This window comes from Mustela nigripes, chromosome 2 (genome assembly GCF_022355385.1).
Source record: "Mustela nigripes isolate SB6536 chromosome 2, MUSNIG.SB6536, whole genome shotgun sequence".
NCBI classification, from domain to species: Eukaryota; Metazoa; Chordata; class Mammalia; order Carnivora; family Mustelidae; genus Mustela; species Mustela nigripes.
The window spans coordinates 87698657-87719387 of NC_081558.1; the positions used below are offsets into that span (position 1 = coordinate 87698657).

Sequence of the window (20731 nt, forward strand, 5' to 3'; positions counted from 1 at the left end):
ACTGATGAATCTACACTGATAAATCATCACTAACCAAAGTCTACATTATGGTTCATTCTTGGTGTTATACATTCTATGGGGTTCCGGCAGATTTATAATGACATGTGTCCACCATTATAGTATCATACAGAGTAGAAATCTTCTGTGCCATGTCTATTCACTCCTCCTTCTCCCCTAACTCCTGGAAATCAGTCATCTTTTTCTGTCTCCATAGCTTGGCCTTTTCCAGGATATTATATAGTTGGAATCATACCGTATTTAACCTTTAAGAGATTGGCTTCTTTTACTCAGTAAGGAGTATCTAACCTTCATCTATGTATTTCATGACTTGATAGCACATTTCTTTTTAGCTCTGAATAATTCCATTGTCTGGCTGTCCGGGTTTATTTATCTGTCCACCTGATGAAGGACATCTTGGCTACTTCCAGGTTTTGGGAATTAGGAATAAAGCTGACATTAATATCCATGTGTACCTTTTCGTGTTGACAGAAGTCTTTAACTCCTTTGAGTAGATACGCTGGAGCACAAGTGGTAGGTCTTTAGATAAGTGTATGTTTAGTTTTGTCAGAAGCCACCAAACTGTCTTCTAAAGTAGCTATGCCATTTTGCATTCCCACGAGCAGTTTGTGAGAATTCCTGCTGCTCTTCATCTTGCCAGCATTTGGTAGTGTCAGTGTTTTGGATATTGGCCATTCTCATAGGTGTGCAGTGGTATCTAGTTGTTTTCATTTGCAATTCTTTGATGACATTTGATGTGGGCAGTTTTTCATGTGCTTATTTATTACCTATGAATGTTCTTTGAGGTGTCTGTTAAGGCTCTTTGGTCCATTTTTAATTGGGCTGTTTGTTTTATTGTTTTAAGAGTCCTTTGTATATTTTGGGCCACAGTCATCTATCAGATGTGTCTTTTGCAAATATTTTCTACTAGTCTGTGTGACCTGTCTTCTCATTCTCTTGCCGTTGTCTTAGTTACATTTTGTGAAGGATATAAGGTCTGTGTCTAGGGGTTGGGGTGTGTGTGTGTGTGGGGGTGTGGGTGTGAATAACCAGTTGCTGCCTTCGGCTCAGGTCATGGTCTCAGGGTCCTGGGATCGAGTCCCACATTGGGCTCTCTGCTCAGCAGGGAGCCTGCTTCCCTCTACCTCTCTCTCTCTCTCTCTTTGCCTGCCTCTCCATCTACTTGTGATCTCTCTCTGTCAAATAAATAAATAAAATCTTTTAAAAAAAAAAAGGTTTGAGTTTCTCACCATTAAGTATGATGTTAGCTATATGTTTTTTGTAGTATTATTTATCAAGTTGAGGAAATTTCCCTCTATTCCTAATATACTGAGTGTTTTTATCATGAATAGGTGTTAAATTTTATTCAATGATTTCTCTGTATCTGTTGACATGATCATGTCATTTTTCTTCTTTAGACTGTTGATGTGATGGATTACAGTCATTGATTTTCACATGTTGAGCCAGACTTGCAAACTGTAATGAAAGACATTTGGCCATGGTGTATATAATTCTTTTCATACATTGTTGGATTGGATTTGATAATATTTTGTTACAGATTTTCACATCTGTGTTCATGAGAGATATTGGTCTCTTGTTTTCTTATAATGTGTTTATTAGGTTTTGGTATTAGGGCAATGCTAGTTTCATAAAACAAGTTAGGAATTACTCTGCTTCTATCTCCTTGAAGAGATTATTGAGAGTTGACCTCATTACTATCTTGTTATTTTGGTCACATCATCCTTCAGTAAAGTTTTATAAATTTTGCTATAGATCTTTTATGTGTTTTAATGTTTTTCTTGATATTTGATATGTTGATGCAATTTTTTAAAATATTTATCATTTGAGAAAAAAAGAGTGGGAGGAGGGGCAGAGGGGAGAATCTTCAAGTAGACACCCTCCTGAGTGGGAAGCCCAATGCAGAGCTCAGTCCCACAATCCATGAGATCATGACCTGAGCTGAAACCAAGAATTGGTTGCTTAACTGACTCCTCCACCCAAGCGCCCCTGTGTTGATGCTATGTTAACTTGACTTTTATGAAAAGACTTAAATTTTCTAGTTATTGTGGATATATAGAAATGCAATTGATTTTTATATCTTGATGTTATATGAAGAGACCTAAAATATTTGCTATTTTTAATAATTTAGCTATGGATTTAAAAAGTCACGCCACTTGTAAACAATGACAATTTTATGTGTCCTTGTTCTTTTTTTTTTTTTTTCCAATTCTTGTGCATTTAATTTTGCTAGAACTTAGGAGTAAAAGAGGACCACCTTTTCTGGTTCCTCATTTTAAAGAGGGTACTTTTCACCAACAGTCATGAGGGTTCCTTTTTTTTCACATCACCACCAACACTTATTATTTGTCTTTTTTATTTTAGCCATTCTGACTAGTGTGAGGTGATTTGTGTTTCTCTGATGTTAAGTGACGAGCATCTTTTCATGTGTCTGTTGGCCATCTGTATGGAAGTGTCTATTTGGGTCTTCTGCCCATTTTTTAATCTGATCATTTGGAGTCTTTCGGTGTTGAGTTGTATAAGTTCTTTATATACTTGGTTATTTACCTCTTACGAGATACATCATTTGCAAATATCTTTTCCCACTCAGTAGGCGGTCTTGTCATTTTGTTACTTTCCTTTTCTGTGCAAAATCTTTTTATTTTGGTATGGCTCCAGTAGTTTAATTTTGCCTTTGTTTCTCTTGCCTGAGGAGCTCTATCTACAAAAATGTTTTTGCAGCTACCTCAAAAATTTATTGCCTATGTTTTCTTCTAGGAGTTTTATGGTGCACTTTTGGTGGGAATGCAAATTGGGGCAACCGCAGTGGAAGACAGTATGGAGGTTCCCCCCAAAATTAAAAATAGAATTACCATAGAATCCAGCAATTCCACTGCTGGGCATTTACCCAAATTAAAATGAAAACACTGCGGGGTGCTTGGGTGGTCAGTGGTTAAGCGTCTGACTCTTGATTTCAGCTCAGGTCCTAATCACATGGGTTATGAGACTGAGCTTTACATCAGGCTCTGTGTTCAGCTGGAGTCTGCTTGGATATTATCTCCCTCTGCCCTTTCCATATGCTCTTTCTCTCTCAAATAAATAAATCTTTTTTAAAAATGAGAACACTAATTTAAAAAAACATATGCCCCCCTGTGTTTATTGCAGCATTATTTACAGTAGCCAAGATATGGGGGCAACAAAATTTCCATCCATAGATTGATAAAGAAGATGTGGTATGTATATTTACAATGGAATATTAACCATAAAAAATATGAGATCTTGCCATTTGCAACAACATGGATGGACTTAGAGGGTATTCATGCTAAATGAAACAAGTCAGAAAAATACATGTTCCATATGATTTCACTCATGTGTGGAACTTAAGAAACCAATCAAACAAAAGATAAAAAACAGACTCTTAAATACAGAGGAAAAACTGGTGACTGCCAGAGGGAAGGTGGGAGAAGAATGGGTGAAATAGAGAAAGGGGATTAAGAGTATACGTATTGATGAGCACTGAGTAATGTATAGAATTGTGGAATCATTATATTGTAAACCTGAACCTAAAATAACACTGTAAATTATACTTCAGTTTTACTTTAAACAAAGAATACTTCTATAATATCTCTGTTAAGATGATATATACTGTAGATGTTTAAAATACATCTTTTGTCAGATTGTTTGCTTCTATTCCTGGTTTGTTAGAGAGGTTTTTCTTAAAATCATAAATTGGAGTGGTTTTTCTTTTGTATTTACTTTTTATTTCTATTAGTCTATCAATATAAGCTGTATTCTTGTGTTTTTAAATATGTATTTAGATTTACATAGTTAGATTGTATCTTTTAAATGTAATCCTTGTATTTCTGAGCTAAATCCAACTTGGTAATGGCATATTCTCTCTTTTTTTTTATACTGAGGGGGTTGATTTGCTAATGTTTCATTTAGGATTTTTTATATTTATTTACTTTTTCAAGTTTTTATTTAAATTCCAGTAGTTAATGCACAGTGTGACATTAGTTTCAGGTGTAGAATCTAGTGATTGATCACTTCCATACAACACCCAGTGCTCATCACAAGTGCCCTCCTTAATCCCCATCATCCATTTAGGCCATCTCCCTAGCCCCTCACCTCCAGTAACTCTCAGTTTGTTTTCTATTTAAGAGTCTGTTTTCTGCAGCGTGGAGGTTCCTCAGAAAGTCGAAAATAGAGCTACCCTACAACCCAGCAATCACACTACTGGGTATTTACCCTAAAGATACAAATGTAGTGATCCGAAGAGGCACGTGCATCCAAATGTTTATAGCAGCAATGTCCACAATAGCCAAACTATGGAAAAAACCTAGATGTCCATCCACAGATGAATGGATAAAGAAGATGTGGTGTGTGTGTGTACACACACACACACACATACACACACAATGGAATACTATGCAGTCATCAAAAGAGAAGAAATCTTGCCTTTGCGATGACGTGGATGGAACTAGAGGGTATTACACTTAGCAAAATAAGTTAATCAGAGAAACACAATTATATGATTTCCCTGATATGAGGAAGTTGAGAGGCAACATGGGGAGTTTGGCGGGTAGGAAAGGAAGAAATGAAAAAAGATGAGATCAGGAGGAAGACAAACCATAAAAGACTCTTAATCTCACAAAACAAACTGAGGGTTGCTGGCGGTGGGGGAGGGAGAGGGTGGTTGAGTTATGGACATTGGGGAAGGTATGTGCTATGGTGAGTGCTGTGATGTGTGTAAACTTGGCAATTCACAGACCTATACCCCTGGGGCTAATAATACATTATATGTTAATAAAAAAATAAATTTTTTTTAAAAAGTCTGTTTTCTGGTTTGCCTCTTTTTCTCCCTGTATGTTCATCTATTTGTTTCTTAAATCCCATATATGAGTGAAATCATATGGTATATGCGTTCCTCTGACTGATTATTTCACTTAGCATAATACTCTCTAGCTCTCTCCATGTCAGTACAAATGGCAAGATTTCATTCTTTTTGATGGCTGAGTAATATTCCATGTGTATATATACCACATCTTCTTTATCCACTTATCCATTGATGGACCTCTGGGCTCTTTCCATAATTTGACTATTGTTGATATTTATATTCATTAGTAAAATGGGCATTTAATATGCTTTTCTCATACTGTCCTTGGCTAGTTTACATATCAAGATTTTATAGGTCCCCCAAAAGGGAAATGGGAAATGGCTAATATTTCTTGTTTTTTGGTCTCTGAAAGAATTTGTAGAAGATTCAAATGATGTGTTTCTTGAAAGTTTGGAACTTGCCAATAAAAGCATGTAGGCTTCGAGTTTTCTGTGAATATTTTTTTTAATTTTTTATTTTTTATAAACATATAATATATTTTTATTTCCAGGAGTACAGGTCTGTGAATCGCCAGGTTTACACACTTCACAGCACAGCACTCACCATACTGCTTCAACTTTTTAAGTCTCCATCTTATCTATAGTTATGTCTCCTTTTTCATTCATGCAATTATCTGTGTCTCTTCTTTCTTTTGTGAGGTGGGTATTTCAATATGATTTCCTTTTATCTTTGTCTTTTAGTTTGCTGATTTCTGCTCAAATTTTTAGTATTTTAGTATTCCGGGTTTATTTTGGATTTATTCTGTATTTTCCTAATTTTTAAGCAGAGCATATAATTCCCAGACAGATAAAATAAGGTTTGCCTTATTGAAATTTTCATCCCCTTAAGTGGATGTCCTTGGGTCTGGAAGGATTCCAACAGAGTTTCTGACCCAGAAGGGGTCAATAACTGAGACCGGCTCCTTCTCTTGCTGCTGTAGTCCCTGTAACACAAGACCTGTTATTGTCTGAGGGGCACTTTCCTCCTAAGACTGTTTCAGAACATGTGCTTGATATTTCACTCTCTCCTTGGCTTAACTGGTCACTTTTTTTTTCTTCTAGTACTATTTATTAGATCAAAGAACTGTCAGTGTGTAACAGTTGGAATTTAGAGGATGTAATCTCTTGTGCTTCAGGTTAGGAATCCACAGAAGTGAGGGGTGTGGGGGTGTCCAGTGACACCATCGCTGAGGAACAGAGTGAAACCCAGGTCATGAGACTTTCTAGCCTGTGCTCTTTCCACTGAACCAAGCATTCCTCCACACACGAGTGTTCATTTTACAAAATGGCAGATCCTAATGACCTTGTTCAATATCATCAGTCTATGCAGCCTCTCTTTGTGATTCTAGAAACTGCAGTTGGGAAAAACATGACATCAGTAAAACTATGCAGCTTGCTTGCCCCAAGACTGCATGTGTGTTTTGTAGTGCTTACCATCATCGATTCACTGTTTATTTGTTCCTGTTGTGTGCCAAGGATATGTGCTGTAACATTTCAGCATGGACGTTGTCTCTCTTTGGATAGTTTTCTTTCCACCTTTTGACTTCTGAGAACTAGTACAGCTCAAGAATGGGAAATGGTGGAAGAGATGGGGGCATGGGGATAAATAAGCAAATGACAACTTATCCTCAACTTTGCAGCAAAGACCCAGTATTTTTTTCTTACAGTGCAACAGTTGACAAAATTCTTGTTTCTGAAGAAAAATAAAATCCATATGCTTGGAAATGATGTATCTTGCATGCTCATTTTAAAGGAAAACTTGGCATTTATCTTAATTTTGCTGAAGTCTTTTTAGTATCCCTTCTGGGCAGTTAATTTTTTTTTTTTTAAGACATGTCCTAGATTATGAATTGGCTTGCATGGGGCAGAGGTCTCCCTGAAACCCCTTGTTCTTCATAGCCTCAAGAGAGGTGTTGCACAAGTTCTAAACATTCTGGGTTTGAAGCCAAGGGTTTGGTGGCTATGTTGCTTTTGCAGCTGTGGTTTAAATTAGAAACATTCTACCTTCTCAACAGAAAGTTTACAGTGATCCAGATTTTTTAAAGCTTTTTTTAAGCATGTAATTTCCAGAAGAAGTAGATTGGCTTCAGCCTATTTGATTCAGAATAAATGAATTACAACAAAATTTAGATTAAAGAGAATTGTACCTTTGAGAGTATTTCTATAACAATCAATCTCACCGTTAAGATGGAGTGTACAATGAATTTAAATTTACGTTGTTACTTTAAGTAAATATCTCATTTATTCTCCCCTCATGTCTTCAGGTTTTTTTTTTTAATTGTTTTTAAAATATCCAGATATTTTAAGATGTATGTAAATCCTGGCCATGATGGGAGCAGAACAACAAAGAGATTATAGGCAGTTCATCCATGTTTTGGTGTGGTCAAAATGATCCCAAGCCTACTAAGCATGAGCTTGGAGGCTTAGCCCACTACTCGTCTTACTGTATACACAAAACATGGCACATATGCATTTTAAGAGAACCTTTTACATGTGGAATTCTACACTATATAGCCTTATACCACACCAGATGTGGGATTCCATTTAAAGGGTGCAAGAAAATTATTATCACAAGATGCCATTCCAAAGAACTCAAATTTTATTGTATCACTGGTATTGATCATCTTTCTGCATGGGGAAATTTCCAGATGCTTCTTGCTGCATTGGGATTATTGTGGCCTTTCCTAATCCTCGCTTTTCTATCCAGGTTTTAACTTTTGGAAAGAAAGCTGGAGACACTTTTTGTGTTCACAATGTTGGGATTGGGATGCAGGGTAACAGAGTTTGTAAGGACAGATCTTATGTGGGCTGTACACCCAACTGTGGCCCATTTTATCAATGTGATTGAGTTGGTTGCTTACTTCTTCCTTATAAATCTATTTCCTTATCTGTAAAATAAGAGTAATATCACCTGGTACTAGGTTTGTTATCAATATCGAACAAGAGAACAAATGTAAAGCAGTTAGCGCAGGGCATGACACAGAGTAAAGGCTCAACAAATGTTGGAATTTGTTGTTACACGCATTGGTATAAAATGTGCAGATATTACAACTTGGTTTTCATTTTGGGCAACCCATGTTAGGACTAACATTCCTCTAAAATAAAAGGGTTGAACTAAAAGCAACCTCTTATGAGCCACTTCCAGTTCATTGATTACCTCGGAATAGGATTGATAAATTGACTTACAGCCTGAAAAGTTTATATCATCTAGGCTTATGAAGGAATACAGCAGAGTTCCAAATTCCAGAATGTCAGAGGGATGATGGAGTAGGTGAGGCAGTGGGGATGGAATTTTGAATGGCACAGGTCCCTTTTCTGAAAGGATGAAGTACTAAGCCCTATAAGTCTGCCTGACTAGCCTCACTGCTAGTACTAAGCACTAGGAGTGAGACATCCCTATATAACATTGCAAATTCATGTTTCGGTAAGAATTCAGCAAGAAACAGATACTAGTTCATTAATATGGATCAATTGATTTTTCACTGAGTGGATGAATGAATGAATGAACCCATCCTGCTTCATGAACATATTTATTTTCAGTATCTTTAATATTTTATTTAATTCTATGAAATGAATAATTCTAGGGGGCCAAAAATGCTTTAGGTCAAAGTGGAATTGGAAAACCCTTGCCTCACACAGTTTTAGGTACTTGGAAGCAAGATTGCGCAAAATGGGTCATTTGGGAGGATCAAGATATTGAGATGGAAAATGGAGGGCACTACTTTTATGTCTTCCCTCAAATTTAGGGATAAAGAGAAATGGTTAGCTTTTTAATTGTTTAGGAAAAGGAGAAAAACAAGGAGTTTTGACCACATCTAAAAATACGTACTGCTCAAATATGAAACACACCTACATGTTCATTACAAGTCAAGTCTTAGACTGTGTCCCAGCCATGAACTCTGAATTGTCTTGGCAGTGAGTGGACCCAGGGTAACACTAGGGTACACGGAAAATGACTAATAGAGACATGAAATGTTGTTGGAACTAGAATATATTTGGCTATCGCCATTGACAATCCAAAATTTCATGTTTCTACAGGATCTTAGACCAGGAAAAATTTATATGATTGTGTAAATGTTTGTGGATCTTTTCCCCCAAGGTACTTCACAAATCAGAAACTCAGAGATTCTATGCCTTCTATTGCATCCAGTTTGCTATAAAATTTTGTGTGCTCTTAAGTGTAGGATTTTATTCCAAAATAATATCCACAACAATTTTAGGTGTTTATGTTTTTGTCTTTCAGATTTCAAGCTGGAGATTTTTTTAGGTCATATTATGAAAATGCTGCTGATTTTGTTCCTTATAATTATTTGTTCCCATGTCTCTATGAGCAAAGATCCCGGTAAGTTTAAAAAAAAAAAAAAAAAAAGAGGAGAATTATTTTCACCAAGTTTTGTAGAGGTGTGGATGGTAGCTCAATTTCTTTTTGATGTCAACCTCTTTTTCTTTATAGATCATTTGTTTCTGGACCTTATTCCAGATATGATATGAGAGCTGTTATTTGTCCTTAATTTCAACCCCTTTTAGGTCTGTTGCGAGTTTGCATCTCTTAATATTAGAGTCAGGCCTAGGAAATTTGGCATGTCTATTCCTAGCTCATTTGTGCCAAAACATTGTCTTAGTTAAGTATCCAGATTCTGCTCCAGTTTAAACTGTTTGCTTATTGTAAAGAAAGAGCTCTTGCTCTTTAGAGAAAGCTCCATTGCTGTCTACTGTCTGTCAGTAATCTTTGCCTGGTGGACAAGAAGTCAAAATACTGATGTACCCTTCACTGCCCCTCCCACCTCTATGTGGTGAGTTCTCATACAGGCCACTTCATGTCCAAGGCCAGCTATATTGGCTTTCACCGCTTTCTCAAGGACTCTGACCTTGGAAGCAAGTCAAGACCTTCTGAAGGGAGAAACTAGACATTGTTCTGTAAGCCTCTTCCTTTGCTATCTCACTACACTTGATAAGCTTTTTAAAGAGAAGCAGTGCTTTTTGCTCACTGTCCCATGGTTCAGACATGATGTCGGCTCGTGTCGGAACCTGAATCTATCTCGTGTGCTAGTTGTCCACATTTCCTTTCTCCACGTGAGGTGTGGGGTTTATTCATGAATAGAAAGGTCACTTTTGGTCACAAGTCAAGCCATCCTGGACAGGGCTCCCTTGACAATCCATAGGGGTTCCAGCCTTCTCTTGGAAGACAATGTTAATTCACCCCCACTTATTTCTTCCCCTCAAGTCACTGCTGGCTATATGGTCATCCAAGGAGTCTCAAACTAGTTGAAAGTAGGTTCTTCAGAAGCTAGGAAAGAATATTATCCTCTGTGCCTTGGTCAGATTGCTGTCAAGGGAACAGAATCACATGGTGGGGGGGTGCCTATGCTGGTTTCCTAGCAATTGTAGACAGGAAGAGGATGAAGTTATTTTAATTTGATTAGAATTTATCTGGTAACCACTTCAGCTCATCAGAATCTGAGTGAGGAAGGACTGTAGATATTTCCTAGTTGAATCCACTCATTTTAAAGGTGAGGAACCAGAGGCCCAAGTATGTTGAATAGTTTGACAGAGCAGGTGGAGTTAGCTGATAACAAAGTCAGGACTCCTGTTCTTTGTTCAATTTCACATTTTCTTAAATCTGCACCATCAAATAGACCTTTCCTTCCCTTCCCCAGACAGGAAATGGATCTTCTACCAAAGTGGTGAGAACTCTGAATTCAAACCAGCAGATCACTAGTAAACAACATTTTGTGCTTAAACCCAGTGATTCCCTATCACATAAAAATCTAATTCTATATAGCTAACATTGAACCTGACATTGAATGAAGACTTAAAAGTTCAATGAATCCTATATTCCTATATAAAAATTATGTTTTTAATAGGAACTAAAACCATAATCCCTTTCCTAGCTTAAGGCATTCTAGTTTCTATCAAGTTTTACTTATATAAGAAGACATCCACCAACAATAATGCCCATTCCTATGGTTCATCAAAAAATACTATAAAGAACTTTAAATTTGCCACAGTTTTGTGATTGTTAGGTATTTTTTAAACTTCATCAATTTAACACTTGGGAATACAAAACTACTATGTATATAAGTTAATCAGATCACTGTTGCCTTGCTAAAAGAGGAATTACAATGAAAGAGTATCATTCAGATTTCTCCATTCTAACAAATGCAAAGCAATGCAATTCTCATTTAAAATTTTTATTCTCTTGATATAAATGGGGATCAAATTCTGAAAGCAAAAAAGAGGGGGGGGGAATGAATCAGTCACTAAATGTATAAAAACCCAGGATTTTTTTACTTCTCTAAATTTATCTAATTAATTCCATACAAAATTGGTGCTTAATTTGTGATGAGTTTAAATAAAAGGGTCTATGGAAGGAATCAGCCCAAGAACTAGATTTCTTTTCTTGGGAGAATGTGTAATTTCAGGTTATTATTTCCAGTTCATTGGAAAAGTATTAAAAATACAAATGAAGGAAAGTAGGTTTTTCTACAAATGGTTGGCATTAAACAGGGTGGTAATTTCTAAAATTTTTGCTTTGTTTCTATGTTTCTGGGTTCGTAGGCCCTGAGTATGCAGACGTGGTGTTTCTGGTGGACAGCTCAGATCACCTGGGAACTAAGTCCTTCCCCTTTGTGAAAGCGTTCATCAACAAGATGATCAGCAGTCTGCCCATAGAGGCCCACAAGTACCGCGTGGCCCTGGCCCAGTACAGCGACCAGTTCCACAATGAGTTCCAGCTGAGCACCTTCAGGAGCAGGAACCCCATGCTGAACCACCTCAAGAAGAACTTCGGCTTCATGGGCGGCTCCCTGCGCATCGGCCACGCGCTCCGGGAGACGCGAAGGACCTACTTCTCTGCTCAGGCTGGCGGGAGGGACAAGAAGCAGTTTCCCCCAGTTCTGGTGGTCCTGGCTTCTGCGGAGTCCGAGGATGACGTGGAAAAGGCCTCCAAAGCCCTGCGGGAAGATGGGGTGAGAATCGTGTCCGTGGGGCTGCAGGGTGCTTCCGAGGAACAGCTGAAGGCCATGGCCACGGCTCAGTTTCATTTCAACCTCCGGTCGGTCAGGGACCTTGGCGCGTTTTCCCAAAACATGACACAGATCATCAAGGAAGCTACTCAGTACCGGGATGGAGCAGCGGATGACATTCTTGTGGAAGGTGGGTTTAGGGCACATGTATAGGAATGATTAAATGCTTTTGAAAAATCAATATGGAGAGAGGAGTGTAAGGACGAACACCCCTTCCCTCCCAAGCCTGGGCTTCTGTTGCTATGTAGTCTTATTACCGGTTCATTTGAAAGGTAAATGTGTTCTTAAATCATTGCCCGCTGAAACCACATAATGCACTCTCAGAATGCTAGGGCTAGAAACAACTTCAGGTAAGCCAAACCCCTGCTTCTGCTGAGAGAAGCTTGCAAGGGATCATTTAAGGTGACATGGCCCGGCCCACACCAGGCTGCAGTTGGATATTGGGTAGATCAGGCTCCTGGATTCCCCAGGCCCTCGGTCCTACAACTGTATACTGCCTCCCTTCTGCAGCTCTTCTCTGGCTGAGCTTCCCTGTGTTCTGTTCCAACTCCAACCTGCTGGCCAGGTCTGTCCTCTTGCATTAACAAGGATGATGGGGTGTTTATGAACCTCATTCAAGTGAGGGGCAAGAGAGAACCAGTTAAAAACAATTTGCTCAAACTGTACAAGTGTCAGTAAGTAACATAGGAAACTGATATTATTGCCAGGTAGATCTGTTTGAACGAGACAGTAGAATTGTCTATTGATAATGGAGAATGATTTTCTTGTTTATTCTAGGAAAACATGAATCCTCTTATTGAACTTTTCCCCAAATAAAATAATGCAAAGTGCAATTTTTAGTCCATTACAATACCTTAGGAATATCTGGACTCTACCTATTGATTTTAGTGATATTTTAATTACAATCACAGTAGCAGTTGTTCACAGAGCGGATTTTATGTATGGGGCCGTATGCTAAGCACATTATCACATGTGCTCTCTATCACAATTTCCTGAGATAAATGCTGTTTTCACAGATAAGGAAATTAAAGCTGGGAGTTGAGCTTTGATCCAGGATTTGAATCTAGGACCTTGTGATCTCAGCTTCATGATCCTTTTGTGCATGGCATTCTTTCTTTAAGGGTGTAGCCAGATTCTGGTAGATGTTTTCGTGCCTTATAATGCTGAGCAGGGATGCCAGAACTCCAGCTAAATTTGTGCCTGTTCTTTCTTTGTCCATACAGTTTGCCAAGGCCCGTCTGTGGCTGACGTGGTGTTCCTGTTAGATGTGTCGGTCAATGGCAGCCAGGAGAACTTTGACTACCTCAAGGAATTCCTGGAAGAGAGTGTATCTGCTCTTGACATAAAGGAAAACTGCATGAGGGTTGGCCTGGTGACCTACAGCAATGAGACGAAGGTGATAATTTCACTCAGCAAGGGCGTAAATAAGTCAGAGGTTCTCCGGAATATACAGAATCTCTCTCCCCGGGCTGGGAAGGCTCACACAGGAGCTGCCATCAGAAAGATCAGGAAGGAAGTGTTCAGCGCACGCAATGGCAGTCGGAAGAATCAGGGGGTGCCCCAGATCGCCGTGCTGGTGACCCACAGACCCTCAGAGGATAACGTGACCAAGGCGGCCGTTAACCTCCGGCGCGAGGGCGTGACCATCTTCACCATGGGCATCGAGGGAGCCAGTGACAGCCAGCTGGAAAAGATCGCCTCTCACCCCGCCGAGCAGCATGTGTCCAAACTGAAAACCTTCTCCGACCTGGCTGCTCACAACCAGACGTTTCTGAAGAAGCTGCGGAACCAGATCACGCACACTGTCTCTGTTTTCTCCGAACGCACGGAAACTCTCAAATCCGGTAAAGTCCTTAGCTGAGAGAAAGGTGATTCAGAGCCTTTCTCTTTTCTCCTGTCGCTCAGGCATCCTAAATAGAGGAGGGGCTGGCAGGGGGTGCTGTGGATAGGGAGAATAAGTTCCTAACTCCTTACCTTTGCTTACTCATACGAAGTGTAACCTGGGGGGCGAAGGGAAGCCGTTGAGGTCTTGGGATGGGGAGGAGGGACTTCCTTTTTTACGTGGTCTCCTGTGCAGCTTTACCAGGATTCTCTATGACTTCTAAACATCCCAGAATGCCATCCTTTGTTATTCAACTGCCTTTTACTTTTTCTTTTTTCTCCTTTGCCTCTCCCGTTCCCCTGCTCTTTCTTATACTGTTTTCTTTTTAAACTTTTCTCTCCTTTCCTCCCACCATCCTTGAATTCCAACTTGGAAAAGAAACCGGAAGCATGATTTGGTTTGAGGACAGAGTGGTTTGCTGTGAGGGGCTATTCTGCTATCTGTGAGTTTGGAGAGACGGAGAGTGATGCATTTTAAATATTTCATATATAGACATGCGTACTATGTAATTGATGTGTGCCTTTATATGTAGACATCAACAAATAGTTCTAGCATGTTTACTATCAAAGTGTCCTTGTTCTATGCAAATAAGGCCACTGACAATACCTCTAGGTTTGTGAATTGGCTAGGAGTAGATGGGGAGTCCATAGTGTGTGTAAGTTTTCAAAAAAGAAAACTCGTTGGTCCACAATATCCTGTTAAAGACCTCTGTTTCCCAGCATATCACTTGCCTGCTTGCTAAGCTGTTATTCACTAATGGGGAAAGTGACTTGTAAAAATCATCTTCAAGTTTTCTTTCTCATCTTTTATTGTGTCCAGATTTGCTCTAATTCATGGCAGAGAACTATTCAAATAGTCTTAAACTGTCAGAAGCAATTCATTTGGCCCCAGTAATGCTATGATTTCCCTCCATTAGGCTAGCAGTATCTTTTATGCCTAGAAGCTGTTTTCCATTTTTCTGTCTGAAGACGCTTCCATTGTTCTGCTTCCCATCTATCCCCAGTCCTTCTTCACACTTGTCTCTGGGCCACAGCCAACTGTATGGTTCCATTTTAGGTTGTGTGGATACTGAAGAAGCAGACATTTACCTTCTCATCGATGGCTCTGGAAGCACCCAGGCCACAGACTTCCACGAAATGAAGACCTTCCTGTCTGAGGTGGTAGGGATGTTCAACATTGCTCCCCAAAAGGTGCGGGTTGGGGCTGTCCAGTATGCTGACAGCTGGGACTTGGAATTTGAGATCAATAAATACACTAACAAGCATGACTTGGGAAAGGCCATCGAGAACATCCGGCAGATGGGTGGGAACACAAATACAGGTGCAGCCCTGAATTTCACACTAGGGCTCTTGCAAAAAGCAAAGAAGCAGCGAGGAAACCGAGTGCCCTGTCATCTTGTTGTCTTGACCAATGGCATGTCCAAGGATAGCATCTTGGAGCCTGCGAACAGACTGAGAGAAGAGCTCATTCGTGTTTATGCCATTGGGGTCAAGGAGGCCAACCAAACACAGCTGCGAGAAATTGCAGGCGAGGAAAAGAGGGTATACTATGTGCATGACTTCGATGCTTTGAAAGACATAAGAAACCAAGTTGTTCAAGAAATCTGTGCTGAAGAAGGTAGGGGACATGGTGGCTTCGCCTTTTGATTTCAGCTCCTAAATTACCTTCCTGCAGTATGACATCCCAGGCTTAGAGAAACAGCGTGAATTTCTAAGTCAAGGTTTGTTGACTTGTGTAGCTACATTTGTTCTCCAGAGAAAAACTAGGAGCCCATTATAATGTTGTTCTAATTAATATCAGAAGCATACAAAAGATGTTTGGAGGCGTTCACCCTAGTAAATATCAGTTAGCCTCTTCCCACAAATCCCTGCTGGGATAGACCTATAATTAGACCCCACAAATGATTTCTGATTTTGAAGGAGTAGCTCGGGTTATTTAAATTGCTTTTTTTTTTAAATTTTTTTTATAAACATATATTTTTATTTTTATCCCCAGGGGTACAGGTCTGTGAATTGCCAGGTTTACACACTTCACAGCACTCACCAAAGCACATACCCTCCCCAGTGTCCATAACCCCACCCCCCTCCCCCCAGCAACCCTCAGTTTGTTTTGTGAGATTAAGAGTCACTTATGGTTTGTCTCCCTCCCAACCCCATCTTGTTTCACTTATTCTTCTCCTACCCCCTTAAGCCCCCATGTTGCATCACCACTTCCTCATATCAGGGAGATCATATGATAGTTGTCTTTCTCCGCTTGACTTATTTCACTAAGCATGATATGCTCTAGTTCCTTCCACGTTGTCGCAAATGGCAAGATTTCATTTCTTTTTAATTGCTTTTTAATAAAACTTTTATGAAACCTTTTACAACTGTATCAGTAGTCTTCAGCCGGGGGTGACTTTTGCCCCTTGGGGGATACTTGCAATATCTAGAGAAATTTTTGGTTGTCATAACTGAATGACAGACATAGTTTGAATGTTATGATGATGACATAGTTATGAATGACTATGAATGACAGTAGATGCTCCTGGCATTTAACAGGGGGAGGTCGGGATGCCACTAAGTGTCCGTGCATTATAGGATACTGTAGGAATGCTCTCCACAGTAAAAATGATCCAGCCCACATTGTCAATAGTGCTCAAGTTAAGATATCATGAATCATATATTAATAACAAATAACAAATAGAGTAGTCTCACTTTTATTGCCTTCAGTGCTTTATTCACTTGCTAGCAATCCTTTCCAAGCTCACACTTAACTTCAATATAGAATTATTTGTCTTTTGGATTTTCTTGTTTACCCTTAACCTTTTTTACCTGAAGCTACCTTGAATAAGTCTCTTGCCTTCTCCCCTACAGCCTGCAAAGAGATGAAAGCAGACATCATGTTTCTAGTGGACAGTTCTGGCAGTATAGGACTTGAAAACTTCATCAAAATGAAAACATTTATGAAAAACCTGGTGAGCAAATCTCAGATTGGGGCAGATCGGGTACAAATCGGCGTAGTCCAGTTCAGCGACGTCAATAAGGAGGAATTTCAGCTCAACAGATATAAGTCCCAAAATGAAATTTCAGATGCAATAGACCGGATGACTCACATTGGAGAAACGACCTTGACTGGTAGTGCCCTGACCTTTGTGTCTCAGTACTTCAGCCCTGCTAAGGGGGCCCGGCCCAATGTCAGGAGGTTTCTCATCCTCATTACTGACGGTGAAGCTCAGGATATAGTGAAGGACCCAGCACTAGCACTTCGACAAGAAGGCATAATTATCTACTCAGTGGGGGTATTTGGTTCCAATGTCACCCAGCTCGAGGAAATCAGCGGGAGGCCTGAGATGGTATTCTATGTTGAGAACTTTGATATTCTGCAGCACATTGAAGATGACCTTGTTTTTGGAATATGCAGCCCCCGGGAAGGTAGGTGTGGGTGTATGCACTAGCGGGATTATCCAAACGTATGCCCACATTAGCCATTCTGTCTGGAATTAAGTAGACTGTTTGATCATTGCAAACTTTGTGTTTAGTTGAAATGTTCATCCTAGTGGGTTTAGACCTACATATAAAAAATGCACCTTTCCTCAACAGAACTGTCGCATTTATACAGAACAATTTTGGTCCACCTAGGTCGTTTCTCGTTTGTAGACAGAGAGCACTAAGGCGATATCGTAGGTCTGGTTCCCTGGAAGCAGGAGCTGCGTCAGGGGTTCTTACGGAAGTGACTTGTTGAAGAGGCATTTTCAGAAGAGGTGTAAGGGATGCAGGATAGGGCACACGTTAAGCGCTAAGCAAAGAAGTGGTCTCAGCTAGAGTATAGCTTCAACCCGATCCCCTTGGGAACCCTAAGCATGAATTATACCACAGAGTCTGCCCACCTGGAGGCAAGGGGCCAGCATCCTATAACCTGTGTCCTTGGGCCCCATGTGAGGCAAGAGGTACAAAAGCATAACCTGGGCAAGGTGGCTCCCCTTTGACCTGACGTCCAATGTAGACATTTGTTTTACAATATTTGAAAATGAATACTTCCATAAACTGAGATGATGTTGGTATAAACACTGTGATATTAAATCCTATAAAAGAGGAGTATAGTATAGGAACTTGAACCATGGATGCCTCAAAGGAAGTAAATAGTATAGTCCCTGTCCTCCTTCCATGAAACTGCAGAGTCATGCAAATGATGAAACAGGTTCAGTAGAGGGAAGGGACGGATTTGCACTGTGATACATGGGGTCTGATGACAGAAGCATTCCGGAAAATCTCTACAAAGACATGGATCTTAATGGAGTTTTGAGGAAAGAGAGGAACCCTAATTTTCAAGGAACAGTTCTGTTCATTTTCCACTGGAAGTTTTGGTGATGGTAGTCTGTGCTGGATTGTGTTTCCTGATAATTCTACCCAGAACAAATCTGAACTCTTCAAAGTGTGCCAACACTGAGAATCCACACCCCTCACCCCCAGCCAGCTCAGTCCCTTGGGTAATCCAGGCAGGCTTCTGAGGGCAGCAAAAACCCAGAGAGATGTAATGTCTTCTTTTGTGGAACCAGCCTTTCTTTTCTTATTTTTTTTTTATTATGTTCAGTTAGCTCCTGTATAGCACAGAATTAGTCCTTGATGCAGCAATCAGTGATTCGTTAGATAAGTATAACACCCAGGGTTCAGCACAGCACATGCCTTCCTCAATATCCATCACTGGCTTTTCTTGAGAATTCACTTTATGGCTATGTACAACGTGGCCTCTAGTCAGTGGGGTAAGTACATTGGTTCTAGAGTTTTTAACAGCCCTTCCATGTAGCAAGCAGGTGGCTGGCAGAGGAAGGAAATAGAGTGAGCCTCTAGGAAGGTGGCTACTCTGTTACCATTCCTTTTCTCCAGAACCAATGAATTAACTTTTGGAACATAACTTTCCAAGGCCCCTAGAGGGATTGTGCTACATATGGACTAAGTCATTAACCAACTGACATTCCACTTCTCCAGAATGAATGAGTTGGAATTTGGAACTCTGTACTTTTAGATAGAATATATTATACACACACAGATTAAGTATTAATGGGGACTTCCCTGCTTTACTTTTTCATGCCATTGACCCAAAGTTTGAAAAGTGAACAGGCATGTCATGCCAGAACCACTGAGTTAGGCCAAGTGTGAATTGGGCTTATTTCTAGGATAAGACCCAACAATGAAAGGAGATAATGTTCAGGAAAGTTAAAAAGGGAGAGCATGTAACCTTGAAGAATGAGCTATCATAAAACTGTGAAAAAATATACAGTGTTGCCAAATTCATTTTCATGTGGTCATTTCCCAAAGGTTTATCTTAAGAATAAAATCTCGATGCTGGGCTTAAAAAAAAGAAAAAAAAAAAAAAAACATGAATCTGTGTAAATGAAAGCACATGTTGAAGAAACTATTTATACAGGAGAATTTCTGCAGAATGCTATTTTTTCCTTTTTAGTCCAAAGCATTTGAAGTGTTTATTCCTATGATCCTGTAACTACTTCCTCCTACAGTGTGCTTCATGTCTGCCTTGTCCTAAGTCTTACCTGACTATTTCTACATACTGGCAGCATGAACGTATGTGTATTGTCCTGTTACCCAGGACATTCTCATGTACAGCTTGATCCCGTGCAGAGTACACCTTGGCAATGGAAAAAAACAGATGTGGACAGAAGAGTCTCCCATGATCTCCAAAGCTAATCTTATGTGGTTTTCTTTTTTCCTCTTTTAGAATGCAAGCGGATTGAAGTTTTGGATGTTGTGTTTGTAATTGACAGCTCTGGAAGCATTGACCATGATGAATATAATATCATGAAAGACTTTATGATTGACTTGGTGAAAAAAGCTGACGTTGGCAAGAATCAGGTCCGGTTTGGGGCACTGAAGTATGCTGATGACCCAGAGGTGCTGTTTTATCTGGGTGACCTTGGCACAAAATGGGAGGTGATTTCGGTGCTTCAGAAGGACCAGCCCATGGGGGGCAACACTTACACTGCCGAGGCCTTAGGCTTCTCAGACCACATGTTCACTGAAGCCAGGGGCAGCCGTCTGCAGAAAGGGGTCCCCCAAGTCCTCATTGTGATCACTGATGGGGAATCCCATGATGCAGATAAGCTCAATGCCACAGCCAAGGCCTTGAGGGACAAAGGCATTCTTGTCCTGGCTGTGGGGATTGCTGGTGCCAATCCTGTGGAGTTGCTAGCCATGGCAGGATCGAGTGACAAGTACTTTTTTGTGGAGACGTTTGGAGGCCTGAAGGGAATATTTTCAGATGTGTCAGCCAGTGTATGTAACTCTTCGAAAGTAGGTAAGTTTTGTCCATTAAACTTGTCTTAATTATCAGAAAGGTCCAAGTGAGGGAGAAACCAAAACAATAGCTGGTCAGAGCAAGTTCTCCAGAGAGGAAATGGAGAAGCACCCATGGTCCTAGAACTTCCCACGGTTAGAGAATCTCAGGGTGGGGAGGATCTCAAGGACATTTCATCTGGCTTCCTCCCCAAAGAGGAATACCTCGTACAGCTTTGCTGCTCATTGCCTAAACTCTTCTAATCATGGGGGATTCACCATTTTTGAGCAGGCTTTGTTTCTCAGAACACAAAGTTGTTTACCCACCCTTTCCACTCACTAGTTCTTCCTCCTGCTTTTCACACAAGATATCCAATTCCACTTCTTCCTAAGAACCAGCAGTCATTGCCTGAAGTCTTCTCTCCTGCCGGCTGGAAGATCCCAGTCCCTTTGCTTATTATCAACAGAAGCTTGTTTAAAACATGGAGCCCAATACAAAACACACTTTGAGACTGATGTTTCTAGAACAGAGCACAGTGGACTTCCTTTGCCCGATGTTTCTGGTTCATGGCTAGGGATTACATTGCCACATTTATGTGTGTATGTGGTCATTCATTCACTTATTCAGCTGCCACTCTACACCTTTGTTTTTAAAGGAAGACTGGTCTATTAAAAAAAAAAAATTC

General features: G+C 40.1%; 1 protein-coding gene across 1 annotated transcript in view; it reads left to right on the forward strand.

The window, feature by feature from the left end:
• The window catches only part of COL6A6 (collagen type VI alpha 6 chain), a 138892-nt gene that overhangs the window by 21418 nt on the left and 96743 nt on the right, over positions 1–20731 (forward strand). The window contains exons 2-7 of the mRNA XM_059390909.1: positions 9113–9211; positions 11428–12024; positions 13118–13738; positions 14833–15393; positions 16632–17189; positions 19492–20067. Coding sequence (XP_059246892.1) covers positions 9145–9211; positions 11428–12024; positions 13118–13738; positions 14833–15393; positions 16632–17189; positions 19492–20067 — 2980 coding nt within the window. The 5' untranslated portion in view covers positions 9113–9144. The remainder of the gene's footprint in view (positions 1–9112; positions 9212–11427; positions 12025–13117; positions 13739–14832; positions 15394–16631; positions 17190–19491; positions 20068–20731) is intronic.